Source organism: Lentinula edodes, assembly GCF_021015755.1.
Source record: "Lentinula edodes strain Le(Bin) 0899 ss11 chromosome Unknown C8R40scaffold_37, whole genome shotgun sequence".
Classification (NCBI taxonomy): Eukaryota; Fungi; Basidiomycota; class Agaricomycetes; order Agaricales; family Omphalotaceae; genus Lentinula; species Lentinula edodes.
This window is the reverse complement of record NW_025764343.1, coordinates 302130-320256: the sequence shown is the minus strand read 5'-3', so window position 1 is coordinate 320256 and position 18127 is coordinate 302130. Positions and strand designations below refer to the sequence as shown.

The following is an 18127-nucleotide window of genomic DNA, read 5'->3' as shown; positions in this document are numbered from 1 at the left end:
GCCCTTGTGGACTAAACACTGGTATACCATTGGTATTTGTATATGAGGAATCAGAGACAGACATCGCTCCGTTAGTGGCGCCTGCGGTACCATATGGACTAGACGCTGAGGATGGATAAGTATCCGGGCGAGTATCGAACGAATTATTCCCAGTAGTATTGAACGCCTCAACAGCAGCTGATTGGTGATTGAAAGGAAATTCAAATTGAGCCGTAGGCGGGTCATAAGATGTCGGAGACTCAACATAAGGCTGCGGCAGGGCGTGTTGGCGAGATGACATAGATGAACCTATATGCATTTCTGGGGTAGTTGCGTCTTGTGGAGAAGCGGAAGAGACCGACATATCCACGCGTTGGTCCTCAGGCGCGTTATGAGCCCCCATAGGGTAATCAGTGGATGTGGACAGGGTTGAGTCTCGTCTCGGCCTCTGCACATGCAGGCGAGGATCCTGTGAAAGCGAAGAAGATCGAGAACGATAGGCAAACTGCTCCTGCGCTGCAGCCGCTTGAAGCTGTGGTATGTTAGGCGATTGGAACGGCGGAGGATGAGAAGTAACAGGGGATTGCTGGTGTGTGTTCTGGTACATCGTCCGAGTGGATGAAGTTGCTGGCTTCTCTATGATAGGCGTACTGACCGACTGCCGCCTACTTCCTGGAGCTGGCGTAGAAGTGTTTGAGATTGTGGTGGGAGACTGCGCCACGCTACTCTGAGCAAAAGATGAGCCATCTTTGAGCGGTCTTTTCCGCACGCCGACAACTGGGTAGGGTTTCTTCGCTTTTTTGTCTTTGTCGTTCCCTTTTGGTGATGTGGTCACACTCGATTCGTTTCGGGCCCTATCGCCCCCGGTGACTACAGGAAAAGGCAATTGGCGCTTGAGCGGTTTCCCGATAGATGAGGGTGGTGGTGGTGGTGCAGAATGGGAAACCATCGAAGTGGGTGCGAACTCTTGAGCAGAGGGTGATATGATGGCCGCCGGGACGGTAGGATAAACATAGGCAGGAACGGGAGGAGGAGGAGAATTATGAACTTCATCAACTTCGTGATACTTACGTTTAGAAGGTACGTTCGGACTGTCGCCTATACGTAAACCTTCCCCACCTTCAGCAATAAGTTTGAGCGCCTCCACGATTCGGATAGAATCGGAGAAGTTGACAACGTATGTAGCACCGACAGCAGAGCCAAATTTGGACACAGATGTTCCCTTCATAATATCCAGCGCGACATCAACATCTTCCATAGCCGCTGCCGCCCACATCGTGGAAGGTTGTTTGATTACAGCATGAGCACACACGACTGCAGCGTCGAAAACGCATCTCGAAAAGGGATAAAAGTCGAGGAGGGCAGGAGAAAGGGATGATGGAACCAATCGACCTTGCAATTTCCATAGTTCCGATAGTACTTTCGCGGCTTTCAAAATACCATGTGCAGCATTGATACTGCCCAAACTGGCCTGGTGTGGTACGCCTGCTGCATGTTTCTTTAGGAACGGTAAATACACTCTCAGCACCAATCGATGCGCAGTCATTGCCACCTCGCAGCGTTGAGCAATCAGTGTCGGTTCCGAAGCATTGTCACCGCGGTCCTGAAGGGTATCTCCTTCGACTTGGTAGTACCATGGAAGATCATTCAACCAGGCGCGAACTTCAGCCTCCATAGAAGCCGCTTGGTCTATAGAATAGCAATGACTGTGCGGGGAAGTCCCATAGTAGGACGTCCGGACTTGCTGAGCATGGCCAAACTCCGGTGTATTCATTCGTCGTTTGATATTTCGCACTAACAGTGTAAGCCTTTAACATAAACACCGGATTGAGATTGAAATAAGTTGAGTTAACCTAGAACTCACCGAGATCGAATTTCAAAATATCTCATACTATCCTTACTGTACCCAGTTCCATCTTCACCGCCGTCAGCTGGTGGAGGGATTCGAATTGACGTAGGCCCAAAAGCTTTTTCGTCCACATTTGCCACAGGGCGCTTAGTGTTGAAGGAATTGTCGGCAATAAGAGGTGGTTGGTTCATTATGTCTGATACGAACCTAATGAGGAGGCTTAGTATCGGCAAATTCGAGGGTATGGCATTGACCTACAGATCGTAGTACATTATCGTCCACCAAACCCGACGTCTGATTTCTACTTCATATAGTGAAAATCGTGATTCCCTTGCGGCCCTTGAAGCCGATAGGTTGGCCAATACAGATGGGTCGCTGAGCTTGCTGTTACTCCTAGCTTTCTTCGCTACTGAGGGAAGGCCGTTAGAACCGTTGGCGCTAGAGCTAGCGGTGCTAGGTGATGTGGATAATCCAGATTCAAAAGCCTGCGCAGGAATTCCCATATCTTCAGGATCCCTATTGAGGGACATCTGTCTGGCGTAATTGACAATTTTGCCGACCTAACAGTGACCTCGTTAGCCTAATGAAGGTTCGATTTCACGATCATACGACTCACAAGTGGAAACATGAAAGCAGCAACTCCTTTTGAGCTTTGCATTTTCGATGAATCCTTGGCAAGACCAGGACTTCTCTTTCTCAGATTGTCCTTAGTTTTTTCTGAAGTTTTACTATTATCAACCACTGTCCCACTAACATTCAAACCTTCTTTTGAGAGGAAAGCCAATTGCAGTAAGCATGCGCTTATATAGTCCATCTCGTGCTGTTGATCCTCCGTTGTTTGCCTCTTCTGATCACCGTCTTGGGATTCCACTTGGGTGGAAGAATTTTCGTTGGAAACCGGTGTGACAGCAACAGCCGCTTCCCATATACCAATAGCTTGAACACTAAGAGAGTACCAATACACAGATTCCGGTGACGAGTTTGATTTACTTCGGGGCCTACCACCTCCTTTTTTGTTATCGTCTCCTCCAGGTGCCTTAGGGGTTCGTCTCTCTGCTTCATGTGCCCCCAGCGCAATCGCTACACAGAGGACAGCAAAGAAAGGTACACCCTCGACTATCCTTGATGTTGAAGGTCGGTCACTCTGGTCCTCTGATGCTCCAAGGTAAGGAGACCGAGATGATTGCAGATGCATGTCTTCCATGGTGACATCTCCGATACTAGAGGCACTGGTGCCGAAAATTGGCCGCGTTCTGGAGGCGGCAGATCCCATGAACAATTGCCTTGCTTGTTTAGCCTCTCTTTCCTTCTTATCTCGTTCCTTTTCCCTTTCCTTCTCCCGAGCCATTTCTTTATCCCTTGCATTGGCGGCAGGAGAAGACGCATTAGGCCTAGCATTCATTAACAATTCCAATGCGCGTTCCCGGAGCGTCTTCCAATTCAAGAAAGGGTAAGTGTATGCTGAGGACTCCTCCGCAAGGTCAAGGTAAGAAAGTAGCGTAGTTTGTTGAGAGGACTGCCGGTTGGAAGTATATGTGTTCAAGGATGGGAGTAAGGCAATCAGTGCAGGAGTTAGTTGTGGTTTGTTCGATGTGGATGGGAAAGATGGCGAGGAGGGATAGTATTCACTGGTGGGTGGAAGCTGAACATGGCCATTAGAAGAGGAAATTGAAAGTGATGCAAGGTTGGGAGATGCTATTGTAGTTTGATTGACAGATGAGGAGGATGAAGATGACGTGCTTGGTCTGTCTGTCATGTCAAAGTCACCAAACTCGCCAGAAAGCGAATTATGGATGTCTAAGGAATGGGGCTCAACTTTAACGTTTGAAAAAGTGCCTTCCTTGGGCGGAGCAGTAAATCCAGCGGGTAGGTTGAAACCTAGGTCGATTTCATTGAGCCAAGTACCACCTATTTCTTCGAGTGGGATTGCAAGCGAGGAGTGTTGTATTGTAGGTGGACTGAGAATAGTATTGAGAGATGATGAAGGCGGGGGAGGGCCATTTGAGGAGGATGGAGCCGAGAAGGGATATGATGGCGTGAATTGGCCGGAAGTAAGCTGGGCCAAAGTGGCTTCAACTTGGATAAGTCGGTTGTTGAGCGAGTGTAAGTCTCTACAAATGATGTTAGCGGAGAACTAGGCTCGAGCGAGTAGCGAAACGTACACTTTTTCTGCCGCTGCAGGTGAATATATACACCGCGAAACCGTATCGCGTTTCTGGCAGCTTCCACAGGGATTCCTTCGGTCACATTTAAGTTTTAAGCGTTTGCACTATGAGTATTTATCAGAGTAGGTAGCGTTAGCTTTGGCAATCTACATGCCTCAGCGCAAACAACAGTAATACGGGAACGGATTTGGCTGCAAGGTGGTTAGACGATAAACTTCAAAGGAGAGTCGACTTACGGGGCCACTGCTGCCGTTGCAGGTGTCGTTGAGGGGCCTTGCTGGATATCTGAATCCATGATAGATGGTGGTAATGGAAGAAGCTAGTGTTCGGGTAATTCGTAGACCAATTGAATGCTAGTCCTCTTTTCGTACTGACTGTTCCTGACTATGTGACTCGGTCACGACACTCGGCGAGATTGCCAATGTTCTTGTGTAATTAAAGGTCTGATGTACAGAGCAATGGAATTGATCAAAGAAAAAAAGCAGGAAGAGACCTGAAGAGACTGATCAGATGCTGGTAAGTAGTGGCCGTGTCCAAATTTCGATCAGTTGAAGTTTGCCTGCCGACAATTCGGTATCCATCAATAATCTCACTCTCACTCTTTCAACACCTTCCCGTTGCTGTTCCAGAGCCAGAGCCTCCCGGTTCCAGCCAAAATGATTTGCCATTATTTATCCGGCTCTTTTTTCGCGATGCTGCGATAATTTGTGTCAAATCTACAGATTGAGTAAGAAACCATTTGGGATTCCATTAAATTGTGCTTCTTATTGTTCTTGCCAAAGCTGATCTGTGGATCGACCTGATACCGTCAGCCCCGTTTCTGAAGCTTGATTGCTCCATCTGTTCTGTTGTAGCCTTGTAGGCCCTCATCATGCACTCAAAACCAATTCCTGATGTTATTTCATACTCAATAGTGCATTAGTAAGTTAGTCATGGTCTGTCATGGTAAGTCACGGTGCGTATCGAAAATTTATGAAATATCAATTGCGTTCTATCAATCTACTCAATCAAATTTAAACCTCCATGGAATTAGTATTGCGACGAGGAAATAAGAATGATATTTGAAGGGTTTTATGGGTGATTGATTTCCTGATCCTCCCGGCAGCGTGATGTCCTCAAAATCCCTCAGGATCCACTCAGATAAGGCCTATGTACAACGAACGGTATGGTTACAAATCTTACATGAACTTACCCGTCAACCTTCAGAATCCATTTGAGGCCAAACTTCGATCTCTCGTGTCTTTGACATTTAATTTTGCAGCATTCCGGAAATTGTCAGTGAGAGAAGTCTTTTTCCGAGGTGTGTGAATAGCTTTGGCGATCGGTCCATGAAAACTAACCAGCACTGGCTACATACTATGTAAACATATGCAGTCAAGAATTTGCTAACGTCGTGCACTCGTGCATACTTAGAGGTCAATAAGCGACAGCGCTCGGTTGACCTTACATAGACTCATATAGATTTATGAGCGCTCCTATTTAAAAAAGTGAGGAACAAAAGTAGTGAATCCGAGGACTTCAAGATTCAAATTTCGACGTTAGCACAATTACAGCGGAAGCTCAAGAAGTGCGCTTAGGGAAGTCAAAGGCTATGTACATGCGGGAGTAGGGACCGAAGTCAGAACGCAGCGCTCGAGTAATGACTAGGCACCAGCACATACACCACTCATCTTTTTCTGCTTTCCTATGTAATGTCGGGACATACATGAAATATTAATGTGCTACATACTGCTACATAGTTTTGAAGCACATTATAGCTCATTATGTACATATGTATACACAAATTTATCGAGTAATTCATACCTAGTCTAGACGACCCGCGTTTTTGACTCAAAATGGCTTTAAAGTCTGGACTGGCCTTCCCTGTATTTTTCCCTGTAGTCTTCCCCGTAGTCTTCCTATGTATGTACTTACATAGGCAGACTTCAGCCACGGCATACCAGGGCATACCTTCCCCGGCTTCCCGCGAAACCTGTGGTTACATCGTCTAAAATTGAATTACCTCCAATCATCAGATATTCCATTCGTTTTGCTTCCCGCAAACTATTGTATCTTGTGTTCCGGGTCAATCATCTACCTTCCGAGCTGCTCCTAACTCATTGAACTTCAACTTCGAAGTTCAAGTACGATTCCAAAGCTTCCCTGAGCCTTATCAAATCCTTCCTGAGCCTTTTTATATGTGCATCAAAATCGCATAGATTCTTCTTGGAGGTCTACAGTCAGTGCCTTCAGGCGTTCGGAGACGGACGTAGTAGCGACCGTATCGTCGTGGCTCGAAAATCAACGTGTGGGCCTGAAGTGAGCAACGAATATTCACCAGGTTTCAGAACAAGGAGGTATCTTGGAAGAATTGACGTGGATTGTATCCAGAGAACAGAATGGGATTATGCTTTATATTGTAGCTCGACAAGTCGATACATATTGGACAGACATTTGATTGCTGAGGATGATAGCTGGTACGGGTAGTTTAGAGGATCAAGCGGGATGGGGAAGGGGAAGACCTTCGGCCTCCACAGATCAAATATTGTAATAAAGGAAGCAAAGAGAAATAGAGAGCAAAAATAGGGAGGATAAATGAACTTGTAGGATTCGACTCGGAGGTTCGCGTCGGACGACGGCCCACGTGGACCTTCGAGTGACATTTGGGCTACCATCTCTGTGTCAACGACTTGGCAGTCGGGCGATGAAGGTAGGTAGAAGAGCTGAAGCTACCACCCGGTGGAATGACTGTAATTTGATTCGAGAAAAGGGCAATCTGGGTGACCGTCTCGGCACGTCCATAGGTTTGCAGTGAAGAAGCGTCGCCAGTTGCGTTCTATAGACAGGGAGGGGCCGATGACAGCATTGTCATTGCAGCTGCTGAGGGTATGACGATGGCGAAACCAAGAAATGGTCGAAGACGGGCCTGCAAATATTCAGTGATGAACTGTTGATTACTGGTATCGATTCCGGTTATCATTGATGCTCAAGTTGAAGACACGCCGATTGGAGCAGGACAAAATTTGCTTTGTGAATTTACTTGTTTGAACTCGACTCTTGGTAGATGAGAGCTGTGACACTTCCTCATATTAAAGGTATTTAGCCACAATAGTATATGTCAACCTTAGTTTGAAAAGCATGAACGCTTCGTAGACATAATGGACACAAGAAATCGGCCCAACATCATCCTGTGTACATGAGAGGAACGACTTGTCAAGAAAACGCGACATCAGCGCGACTCTGGGACTAGCGGGTCGCATGACTTGCACGTGTTGGTGAGCCGTTAACGGAAATGAACTTAATTATTTTCTTATACATAATTACTTTAACCTTGACGACGAGCTCACAGATCTCGGCTCTGATCAGACTGGGCAGCAGGCTGCAGCAGCAACTTTCGTGCACCAAAATGTCTTACTTTGGCGACTTCGGTGACATCTGTACCAACACTCCTTCGTACACCTGGTATGTAGAGTATTGATTGCACCACTGTCACAACTTCGACATTGACCCAATAACCCCACACTTTGTATGTAGGTGTAATCTATTTTATCGGCAACTTTTAGAAAGTTCCAATCTTTCGAGTCTCTTAACAGGAGTTTCCTCCAACTCGAGCAGCGCACCGGTAGGAGTGAACCCTTCATGTGGAATACCTAGGGTAGGCAATGGCGGGAGTCTTGGGAATATCGGCAACATCGTCGTCTGTGCTCTGAGCATGATCGTAGTGATTGGATTAATTTTCCTTACTGAGAAGAGAAAAGCTGCCGTCGGTACGCAGTAATTGCAATGTTATCAATCCCCGCTCATCGTCGAATAGGTCGCGTTGAATTAAGGAATATGCTTATTGTGTACTTCATCACACTTCCTTTCCAACTTATTACCAATGGCTCTCTACTTCAACAAGGTTCTACTGTGCTAGTGGTCCTCACTGCGATTCATGCCGCTCTTGTCGCAACTCTTTTTTGGGCATTGCTAGCCAATGCACTCGTGTCAACCCAAATTGTCGAAGATGGAACAATGGCGTCTTTAGCGGTGTGTGCTCTATTCACTGCTCTAATTCAATATCTCATCTGCTCCATCAGCCCTTTTTCATCCTTTGTTTTCTGATATTCGGCGGTACTCTGTATATAGCGTTGGACGTTGCGCTCGGGATAACTCAAACCTTAGGACCATCATCGAATCCCACTGAGTTAAGGAGCGTTCCACTTTTTGTAATGACGAGTCTCTGGCCCGCTCTGTAAGTGCATTTTCCCTCATTTCTCTCATTTCTTACACTTAATCATGCTCTATACCAGTGCTGCAATAATATACCTTGGTGTCATGCTCTACATCATCCTTAGTATGCTCAAAGAAGTTCGTCCAGCTCTATATTATATCCTAGCTGGGATCGTTTTTGTTTTTAGTCAGTTGGCTTGGTTCCTACTTGGAAAGGTGATATGCAACGGTTCAGGGAGCAAATTAGATGGTTCATTCCTTGCCACAATATTTGAAACGATTACTGTTGTCATCCTTTTCCTCGGTTGGAAGTCCATCACGGAAGGTGGGCCCATGTTTCTTACGCCAGTTTTCTGTTGTCGTACTTACAAAGTTGCATCCTGATAGGGGCATGGGATGATCCTTACTATTCGTGATTGCTATCCTGAAGAACCGTAAATCGCAACTTTTCTCGCATTGCGCATGCGCAACGTGTTCTGCTTATTGTTTGACTTTGTGTGTACCACATCTAACGCTCTTTATCCTATGGCATTTGCTGCATTGCGTCTGGAGTGGAAGATTCCTTTCGTATCGTGTTACACGTTTAATAGAATTAAAAAAACACCTTTAGATCATTCTTAGACTTGCCATATGCGTAAGTATGTGTTTTCCTCTTCTAAATCCTCATTGAATATACGCTTTCCCTAGATCATTCAATGCCCCGTTGTCGTCGAGTAGATCTATTGATAGTGAGTAGGAAGCAACGGCAAGTCAAAAAAAGACTGACTGCTTTGCATATTGGTCGTCGACCGCTGAGAGCAAAATTAGAACTGCGTTGCTTGCAACTACGACGACAGAAATTTACCGAATAATCGAACCAGGAGTAGCGCTCAACGTATGTCAACGCATCCATTTTCTGTATTGAATCCGTGAGGAAGGTTTTTACAGCTGATTATGTGAAGCACAATCAGTCATTTCTCATGAAGTTCAATGAAAGATTGTATGCCTACTGGCTTCGTTATTCATTGTAGTATCTGCAAACTCCGTCACCCACAGATTGTATTCAGGAAAAGCTGTATGCATGTCCGACAAATATCCCAAGAAATACTGCGAGCCCTGGCCATACCTGCAAATGTGGTTCGGAAAACGGGCATGAAACGAGCAGTAATAAATAATGAAGAGACGACGGTTACCAATGAAGGGGAAGAAAATCGATTTTGCACTTCTTGTCGCACGCAGAAAAAAAATCATCGAGCCAGGTTTTTCCTTCGGGAGCAGATGATACAGCAGGAGCACCGATTTTGATGCCAGAAGCACTGAGTGGATTCATGTATTTCTGCCAGAGCGATGCAGCAGCCGTTGCGTTGATATTAGATTGACTCGGTTGCTCAGGCTCATTGAATCCCTGTCCGAAAAGAGGGTGTTAAATAGAACCCACAAGAATTATTTGTGCAACTTGCCAACACATATTTGGCACCAGCTTCCTTGACGGTGTTCTCGAAAGCTTCAATGTTAGCCTGTCCCCACTGCATAGGAACGTGCTCTATTCCTGACGGTAAATTTGTTGGAGGAGTGACGGCCCAATTATATTCCCAGGAAATCGCTGTATTGGCCGCATTGCTGAGGTCGGAAGTCGTCGTATCCGAAAATGCAATACCGCGCTTCGCGTTCACAGTGCGACGAAGCAAGGGCCTCTCGGCACGGGGGATGGGCGCTGCGAAGGAATTTGCGAATAGAGAGGCCAATAGGAGAGCTACACGCATGATTGCCAAACCGTTCTTGACAGGCAGAGTACTCGTCCGGCGAGTTCTAATGACTGACTGTGCATGGACGGAGATGCTTTTATAGATAAACGGGATGGCTGGGATTACTCAAAGGAAGATATATATGGGTAGCATTGCCACCACTACTTAGGACCTGAAATGACCTTGACACACGGACTGTCAGAGCAAGCTCGTCCGAACTCTTTCGAGAATTGCATCAACCCGGCGTTCGTGGACAGGAGTTGCAATACACTTCCTTTCTTCGACCTCCTGAGCTTTCACGTACAGATACGCAAAGCCATGGATACTGTTTGAGCCGCGCATATGAGAGAAGAAGAACTACACAGGAGTCGAAGAAAGTCATTTAGGATTTTGAAATCTTCACCACGAATTCGAGGTCCCGTTTGACTGTCGGTCCATGTGATTTAGACGCGGGTCGCCTTCTGCTTGAATTAACCTACGAAACAGTCTCGGAAAGCGCAATGACAGATGAGTTGAGTACTTGATATGAGGCCGTGATTCAGCAATAAATGTAACGGGACCACTGGTTTCAATGTTTGTGTTGGCTGTATACTTGATTGGGAACGAAACTATGATCATTCGACTGCTGCAAGTGCGTAATGAATGTGTACCTGGTTTGACCATCGCGCAGATGCATCAACTGTGCATCAATAAGATGTAGTTTTTCATATCTACATAATGGGAGAGCATCAACTGTAAAGATCCTAGGTATAGAGGAGCGTAGCTCATATCTTGTACTGGGATAAGGTGGAGATTAGAAGCGTTGGTGAACAAAGGCCCGGGGAATTGGCGGAATCAACACGCAACTTTGACGCAACCACAATCTTCGCAGCGTAAATATGGGTGACAAAGGATCAACTGAAGCAAGGTGATTCCAAGTTGAAAGTCTTGTAGTTACAATAGTACTTCGACCCAACAATATTAATGCATGAAGTTAACCCAGGAATAAACATAGATCCTGAAAGAATGAAACCAATGCATAGCAGTGGCCAATGCAGCTCAGTGAAATTAGCTATTATAGTTGATCTTGAAAGCCTTAGAACGACCAGGCGTTTGGATGATCTGGGATCGGAAACATGGAAGATGAGAGCATGCAGGTTATGGAAGGAGCATGTCATGATATATGCATAGTGTACGGAACAGGAATACAGAGATCTCTACTTGGCTTCTGGGTTGGCATTCCTAAAGATAAAAAGTCAGTATTTAAACAAACAATCCGTACGGACGAAATCCAAAAACAAAGGGTCAGATAGGAGCGAAAGACGTTAGATGCATTTTTGTCAACATGATCGTTTCAGTGTGAACTATGCTTGAGTCGTGTATCATCATAGAAAAACTGGGTGGGGATGAATGGGGATGGATGGGGAAGAATGGGGAAGAATGGGGAGGAATGGGAGAATGGAGAGGAATGGGAGAATGGAGAGAGCCGGGGAAAACAGATAAAATATGTACAAAGCACTCACATCCGACGCTTGCCTCCTGGAAGAGTGGTCACGTTGACGAAACTAGGGAGAAGCTGCATGAGATTGAAAGCAGTTACTGGAAGGGTTTATCACACACCGTCTGTTATAAATTATCCTCTTTTTGGCACGGCCTTTGGGGGTCTTTTTCTTCTCCTGTGCTTCGACTTTCGGGGTTTGAGATTTAACTTTCCCTGCACGCGCAAGGGATCCGTGGACTAGATGGAACAGCTAGGTCAATGAGATGTACAAGCAAAGAGCCAGATCGCTAACCTTTGCCCATATTCTTGACGATGAAGAGAAATAGCCAGTGACGAAAACTGACACATACAACGCATCTGTACAGTTCTTACCAACTATTCTCACGCGCTACCGGCATTGACCGGCTCTATTAGCGCCTATAATCTGACTCAGCCACCTCACGTCGAGCGGTGCCACGCCGCTGGTGACGCGGGTTCTTCCTGGGTTGTTCAATATTCTTATACGCATGAGGAGTAAGCATGTTGTACCCCCTGAATGGTTGAGGGCAAATACAATAATAGATTCGAGATTATTATAAGTATATCATTATAGTTAGAAAAGACTCAAACTAATACTCAGAACGTGCTCATGAGAAATTTAAAAGACAGGGTTCGCAGTCTGAAGCAGGTCATCAACCATCATCATGAAATTATTCCAATCGTCTTGACTGATGCGACACCTTTGAGAAACGCGTCGGTAGACAAGAAAAAACGACGTACTCGTAATTCGACAGCGGCATGATTGATTCATGGTTTGCTCGATCTGCAGGCTCAAAGGGAGCGTTTGGAACCGCATTGAAAGCGGAAAGAGGCTCAGGTGGGAACTCCGGATGTACAACGGATGGCACATGTATGATATGACCCGCATCGAGCATAATTCCTTGCAGATCACCCCCTCTGGTCCGTTTCAAGGAGTATTGTTGACGGGATAGCGATGGTATTCTACTCGCCGAAATAATTGCCTGCAGCACATCTCTGTGTTGCATCGGACAGTTCAGGATTAGAAAACCACCCAATGTGAGGTGCGCACCGGAAGCGACCTGGCATCTCGTATCTCTCCTCGTACATGCTCATGATTTCCAAACATCTATAAACTTGGGCAATATCCTTCTCAGGATCCATTGCGGAATTCATCCATGTGCTCTTCCAAATATTGACCAAGAGTAATACCGAGCTTATGAAGGCTGGCGGCTATCGGAAAAGAAATTTTTAGCCCTATCAAGTGGATGCAGTACAAAGCTAACTTACTATCATATGCGGAAGCATGAGAGCGTCGGGACGCTGTAAATATTTATCGAGGAGGTGGACATAGGACCGTGCGGCATTCGTACATATAGCCAATGATGAAAAATTCAAGGGTGATACTGGTCCTGGGCGAACAAAGGGATGGTGGATGGCACACTGAAGCCAATAATATGAACCTTGCAGCATCATAGATTGCTGGAAAAATATTCCGTTGGGATTGTGTGGATCCCAGCGCACTGGAAGAAATTTTCAGGGAACTGCTCTGTGAAATCCATCGCCTTCGGCTTACGGTGACTAGGCATAGAGTCCATCCACTGATCGAGCCCAGCGGCCAACTCCATCAAGGTTTCTTGTGGGGGGAACTCTGACGAACGTATATGGTGCTTTCAGAAAACATTTACTATATAGATGTCATCGTAGATAGTGGAGAACACATACGAGATCCCCGAAGAGGAAAATAAGCCTGAGGAAATGGTTCCAATATTCGACGTATGACGGCGTTTCGGGCGGCTGCATGAAAGATGATTCCGGGTCGGACTCGTTCATCCAGTATTCGTCATCGCATTCTATTAGAAATTCAAGTTCAATGCTGCAAATGTGATTGAGACTGCATACACAGGATGTGCAAAATATTTATAAAATACGCACTCTTTCTCCGTCGTTGCTCTAGGGCGACCTGTGGAAGAGCTCGAGAAAAAGTCTAGAGAAACTAACACCCAATATGCACGCTTCCAGAGTTCGCGTTCAGCCTTTTCTTGAGGGGTTTTACCAGGCGGATGCCTTTTGTGTGCACCGACCTCCTGAGCAAACCGGATACCCATACCAACTAGGGACGAAGTAGCCTCCCCAACGGGGCTTGGTTGCATGAAAATGGTGGATAGCTAGTGTTGAAGGTATGAGTCTGAAATGTGTAATGTTGAGAAGGCACGTACTGCATAGAGCTGAACTTCGAATAAAGATACAGGTTGGATAAAAGAGGCGCGAGACAGACGAATCTGCTTGAAGTATTTCCATCCTGCGGAGCGAAGTTGGCTCACATCGGTAAGAACACGAGGATCGTTAGAATGACGTGAACCTATTGAGCACACCGCGAGAAGGGTTGCAGCAAAGCATGAATCGGAGAGATGTAATTTCTCGACAAAAACGTGGTTCTCGAATGTCGGCTGGTGAAGAAGAGGGAATAGGTAATGCACGTTTGAGAAATATAGGGAAACAAGATTTCGCATAAGATCATCTTCAGGAAAAACATAATTGGGCTCTTCTGGTTCATAACACTGATGCCACTGTGATTAGAGCAGATCAACGCCTGAGACTGGACAGTGTTTGCAAACAACTTACAGGAGAAGGATGCCAAAATTCAGGTCTTCGTTGTCGACTAGACATTACACGACTTTCAGCCCCGTTTACCTCGTCCCTAATATCAAGTGCGGCGCGTAGAAGCAGTTGGCTTGCAGGAGAAACATGTCGCTGTCGGAATTTACCAAAACCAATCCTGTTTATTCGAGCTGATAATGACTGTACTACATCGAATTCGTCCTCAGATTGAGAATCATGGTTTGATGGCGAAGTACTAGAATGAGTAACAGGGGAAGATCCGGCCTGAACCGAGGCAGACGACGCAGATGGTGGCGGTTGTAGTCGATCCAGCTCGTGTTCGAGCTTCCGCGCGTAAGTTGCAAGATCTACGAACATTTCACGGATAGTTTGGAATTCTTCAGGAATCGCGAAGCTCAGCGGAGCTGCAAGAATCTTGTATACAAGGTATTTGACGTCGGAGGCGGGCCGTCTCCTGGATCTACGGAAGATGAGCTATATTTCATTAATGCCTAACTTTACACCCACCCTACTTTGGGACCGCGTTTCTGAGCATAAAGGTTCAAGAAGATATAATATAGCACAAGCTCATCACACACCTGCTTCTGCATCGTTTGCTTGCACTCTATCTTCATATTCAAGCAATTGGAGCAGGCACCACCCGTAGCATCATTATCGCCTGAGCAGATTGAGATAAATCTGCAAAAGAGGATGAGGAACTTCTTACATTTGACTTTGCGTCTACGACATTCTTGGCACGCCTGGGTAGCTCGTCGCTTTGTGGGTCTAACGCCTTCATCTTGAGCGTCTTCTTCGGAATGGGCCATGTCGTTGATGATAGAGAATGTGCCGGAATAAAGCCGGAACAAAGCCGAACGGACGTAAGCAAAATTATACGACCTTCCCGCTCGTACCTTGAAGTTCACCTTCTAGGTCCTTCTTGTAGATTTTCTTCTGCTCAGCCGAGTCGCGGACCAGATGTCCGCCCGTTAATCAAATCTGCTCAGAATGTTATGCGAGCAAATTGTTGAAGCAGCTCTTACAGGAAGTCACCCAGTATAAGACCCTAGAGAAAGTCAAACAAACACAGATTTGAGGACAATGCTGGACAATGGTGAAAGAACTCGAGGCTATTAAGAATCAGGGTGACTAAGATATAATGACTAGAAGAGCGGAAGCAGACAAAATTCAATAGTTCGCTCGATAAGATCCTTCAAGCAGGTATGCGGGAATTAGACTCCTGCTACTAAGTATTGAGAGGTAGCTATTCATTCCTCAATATTACCGCCAAAGGGCATCTGCAATGGCGACTACATCTGACATTTCATGGGTATCATGCACTCTGACTACCAACGCTCCCTGCTGCACAGCGCAGGCAACCGCGCCGGCAGTGGCCCAAATTCTGTCCTTCGCCTCCGTCGATTTTCCTCGCTTGTCAGACAGAATCATCCCAAGAAAAGACTTCTTTGAAGTTCCGACAAGTTGGGGAAAACCCGCGAGTGGATTCCTTTTCTTCTCATTGGACCCTGCAAGACATAGAGTATAGTCTTGGAAAGCGTATGAAGCTGATATATCTCACCTGATCCAATAAGTATATCGGCAGTCACGGCAGCGCCTTGGCGTAAAAGCTCCAAGTTACCCTCGACTGTCTTGCTGAAACCAATTCCAGGATCGATAATGACATTCCACCTTCTGATACACCCTCTACCTTTGACTATTTCGTCGACCTTCACCCCAAGCTCTACACGCACGCCCTCTAGTACACGCCCATCATCGCTGTAATCATACACAGAATAATCCTTGTTCATCCCAGCGTCCCCCCTCGAATGCATCAGGACGACAGGAACAGCGAACTTTCGAGCAACGTCTTTCATTTGCCGCATGTATTCAGTCGTTTGTTCTTTAGCCGCGCCAGACGCAGGGTATGGATAATTTTGCGGACCTGTGAAAGCGTACACATCGTTAATGCAATTTGCTCCGGCCAGGATCGCATTCTCAGCAACCTCCCATCGGAAGGTATCGATGCTGATAGGCATATCCCTGACCATGCAGTTTTCTTCACCATCGTCTTCGGTCGTGGCAGGGTCTGCAGACCGTATTGCTTGAATGAAAGGTACAACACGATCGATTTCCTCCTTGACACTGACAAAAGCGGCACCAGGCCTGGTAGAGTATCCTCCAATATCCAGTATGTCCACTGACACCCGAACTGCTTCGTGAACATACGCTAGCGCTGTCGGAAGGGTATTATGGGTTGACCCATCGGAAAAGGAATCGGGAGTAACATTCAACGTCGCCATCAATCGAGTTCTGCCCTGGGTTGTTGCTGGCACTGTCCTTATCGACCTTGAGGCTCTATATTTCCAGTACGTAAGGATCGAAGGAACTGGATCTACACCCGGGAGTGGAGAAGTATTATTTGGAGGAAGGGGATACTGAGGGAACGCAATGACCTTGTCCATGGGAGGGTCATCAGAAATGAGAGTAAGTTCGTTCAATAGAGTAGAAATGGTCTTGTGGAGAGATGGGTGAACGTATTCTGGTATCATGCTAGAAACCGTTAAGCGGAAGGATGTTGAAAAAACGCATCGTTTACTGACTCATATAGTGGCCTCAATACGAACACCCTTTCTGACATTCTCGGATGAGGAATGACTAAATGACCGTTCAAGTTGTCGAGTGTGTGTTGTTCCTCTAGAGCTCTCGTGTCAAAGTTGAGCTCGTCATATAGCACGATGTCTAAGTCGATGACGCGAGGTCCATTCCGGAATGACGGCTTTCTACCCACAATCTCCTCGATTTTCTTGACGAGCTGCAGCAGATTAACAGGCGGTATGTTGGTTTCTATCTGGTCCAAATGAGGAACCATTTAAGCAGGAGAGATTCGGGAAAGATATACCATGCAGGCGCAATTAATGAAAGATGGTTGGTCTGTAACGTACATCGGGGCACTTTCATAGAGAAAGCTCGTGTTGACAATATAAACAAATGCATTTTGCGAGATAGTAGACCGGTCCCCCACAACTAACAAAGGATTTTCCAAAAGCCGCAAGGCGACTTCGATATTCTGAATACTATCACCGACGTTAGAACCTAAAGCGATTGCGGCGCAATGAATGGCACTTGAAGAAGAGTCGAATAGATTAGAAGCCTATGTTCGTCGATGTGAGTTCCAATGGGAATGACAGGTGTTGGAAGATGTACCTCTGACGCTAAAGTCAATTCCATTGGATAATCTTTGAAGTACCGAGTAATTTCAACCTCAGAAGAGTCAGCAAAGACTAGAGCACAAGGCTTAGCAGCTTTAACCCTGATTTTCGGATTGTAGTCCGCGATATTATCCAGATGTGACCGCAAGTGTTGAAGGGTTTCAACTGCAACAAATGAAGCAAGGGCTTCTAACGTCAAATACGAAGTTTCTTCCACTTTCTATACCATATGTCAACACCGACAGGAAGGCATTAGCAAGCACAGAAACGGACTTGGTAAAGTCGTCTGGTTAGAGCCCGAAAGTCTAACCAATGTTTGAGCGCCCATGTTGCATTCAAACTCTCCACAGTGATGTTGATACGGACGAGTTGCCTTTCAAGACGTTCAGCTGGATTGACGCCAATGATAGGATTACACCCTAGGTCTTCTATGATGTGATTGATCTTAGTCAATCTCCAAGAGGCACTCGATCCAAAGGTTGTCTCGCCCTCGATAGCTAGCGTTTTGCAATGCAAAGGAGGCTTCAGCTGAACGATTTTGATTTGCGCTCCAGGAAGACGCGGCGCGGACGTGGTTTCATGAAGGAGCAGCACGTCGAAGCAGCGGAAGAGGATCTGCTCCAGGGATTCGAAAGCAGGCTCTTCATGTGAAGCGACGGTTGGACTGAGGCAAGTGCGAAGAGCGGAGGCCAAGGTAGAGTAGTTTATCGACTGGGAGAGATCATCAGATCTCGCAGCGCTTGAGATATCATGAGGGATCGCAAGAGATATGTGGACAGGTTGAGCTGTAGGTTTGGATCCTTTCGAGGGCCAGCGAGAGCCAGAATGAAGTAGTACTGTTACAAGTAGGTCGTTGACCCGAATTAAATCAGAGTCTCGCATGGCTGGGAGAGATGATAAAAAATAATTATTGCGGTCGTGGCAAGAAATCG

At 46.3% G+C, this 18127-nt stretch overlaps 9 protein-coding genes across 9 annotated transcripts; 1 reads left to right on the top strand and 8 right to left on the bottom strand.

The window, feature by feature from the left end:
• Window positions 1-1597: 1597 nt before the first annotated feature.
• On the bottom strand, window positions 1598-2331 carry C8R40DRAFT_1054656 (uncharacterized protein; the record flags this gene model as incomplete). Its single annotated transcript, XM_046224941.1, has 3 exons — window positions 1598-1787; window positions 1844-2035; window positions 2087-2331. Coding segments are annotated over 3 exons (627 nt in total), but the record flags the coding sequence as incomplete, so codon positions are not given.
• A 1043-nt stretch (window positions 2332-3374) lies between these two features.
• Window positions 3375-4509, bottom strand: C8R40DRAFT_558196 (uncharacterized protein). Its single transcript, XM_046235456.1, has 5 exons — window positions 4230-4509; window positions 4148-4184; window positions 3991-4097; window positions 3645-3939; window positions 3375-3577 (listed from the first exon to the last, which is right to left on the bottom strand). The coding sequence occupies exons 1-5, from the start codon at window positions 4286-4288 to the stop codon at window positions 3524-3526; spliced, it is 552 nt and encodes a 183-aa protein (XP_046082583.1). The 5' UTR covers window positions 4289-4509; the 3' UTR covers window positions 3375-3523.
• Window positions 4510-7295: 2786 nt separating this feature from the next.
• C8R40DRAFT_1256851 (chitin synthase III catalytic subunit) lies at window positions 7296-8797 on the top strand. The gene is made up of 6 exons (XM_046233781.1): window positions 7296-7434; window positions 7507-7739; window positions 7787-8001; window positions 8052-8206; window positions 8265-8509; window positions 8572-8797. The coding sequence occupies exons 1-6, from the start codon at window positions 7379-7381 to the stop codon at window positions 8598-8600; spliced, it is 933 nt and encodes a 310-aa protein (XP_046082582.1). The 5' UTR covers window positions 7296-7378; the 3' UTR covers window positions 8601-8797.
• Window positions 8798-8847: 50 nt separating this feature from the next.
• C8R40DRAFT_1162682 (uncharacterized protein) lies at window positions 8848-9926 on the bottom strand (the record flags this gene model as incomplete). Its single annotated transcript, XM_046230266.1, has 5 exons — window positions 8848-8903; window positions 9019-9111; window positions 9174-9289; window positions 9357-9568; window positions 9624-9926. The coding sequence occupies 5 exons, from the start codon at window positions 9924-9926 to the stop codon at window positions 8848-8850; spliced, it is 780 nt and encodes a 259-aa protein (XP_046082581.1).
• Window positions 9927-11406: 1480 nt separating this feature from the next.
• Window positions 11407-11626, bottom strand: C8R40DRAFT_1054703 (ribosomal protein S30; the record flags this gene model as incomplete). Its single annotated transcript, XM_046224944.1, has 2 exons — window positions 11407-11452; window positions 11508-11626. Coding segments are annotated over 2 exons (165 nt in total), but the record flags the coding sequence as incomplete, so codon positions are not given.
• A 180-nt stretch (window positions 11627-11806) lies between these two features.
• C8R40DRAFT_557507 (fungal-specific transcription factor domain-containing protein) lies at window positions 11807-14584 on the bottom strand. The gene is made up of 9 exons (XM_046235451.1): window positions 14011-14584; window positions 13605-13955; window positions 13321-13553; window positions 13111-13261; window positions 12962-13055; window positions 12676-12908; window positions 12458-12618; window positions 12148-12402; window positions 11807-12095 (listed from the first exon to the last, which is right to left on the bottom strand). Exons 1-9 carry the CDS (start codon window positions 14362-14364, stop codon window positions 12026-12028), a joined length of 1902 nt encoding a protein of 633 aa, XP_046082579.1. The 5' UTR covers window positions 14365-14584; the 3' UTR covers window positions 11807-12025.
• On the bottom strand, window positions 14459-14871 carry C8R40DRAFT_1122056 (uncharacterized protein). Its single transcript, XM_046228847.1, has 2 exons — window positions 14714-14871; window positions 14459-14665 (listed from the first exon to the last, which is right to left on the bottom strand). The coding sequence occupies exons 1-2, from the start codon at window positions 14811-14813 to the stop codon at window positions 14505-14507; spliced, it is 261 nt and encodes an 86-aa protein (XP_046082578.1). The 5' UTR covers window positions 14814-14871; the 3' UTR covers window positions 14459-14504.
• Window positions 14872-15040: 169 nt separating this feature from the next.
• Window positions 15041-17330, bottom strand: C8R40DRAFT_557974 (Dihydropteroate synthase-like protein). The gene is made up of 5 exons (XM_046235452.1): window positions 17191-17330; window positions 16886-17137; window positions 16587-16834; window positions 15566-16536; window positions 15041-15512 (listed from the first exon to the last, which is right to left on the bottom strand). The coding sequence occupies exons 1-5, from the start codon at window positions 17212-17214 to the stop codon at window positions 15268-15270; spliced, it is 1740 nt and encodes a 579-aa protein (XP_046082577.1). The 5' UTR covers window positions 17215-17330; the 3' UTR covers window positions 15041-15267.
• C8R40DRAFT_558017 (uncharacterized protein) lies at window positions 17037-18125 on the bottom strand. Its single transcript, XM_046235453.1, has 2 exons — window positions 17191-18125; window positions 17037-17137 (listed from the first exon to the last, which is right to left on the bottom strand). Exon 1 carries the CDS (start codon window positions 18075-18077, stop codon window positions 17448-17450), a length of 630 nt encoding a protein of 209 aa, XP_046082576.1. The 5' UTR covers window positions 18078-18125; the 3' UTR covers window positions 17037-17137; window positions 17191-17447.
• Between the last annotated feature and the right edge of the window lie 2 nt (window positions 18126-18127).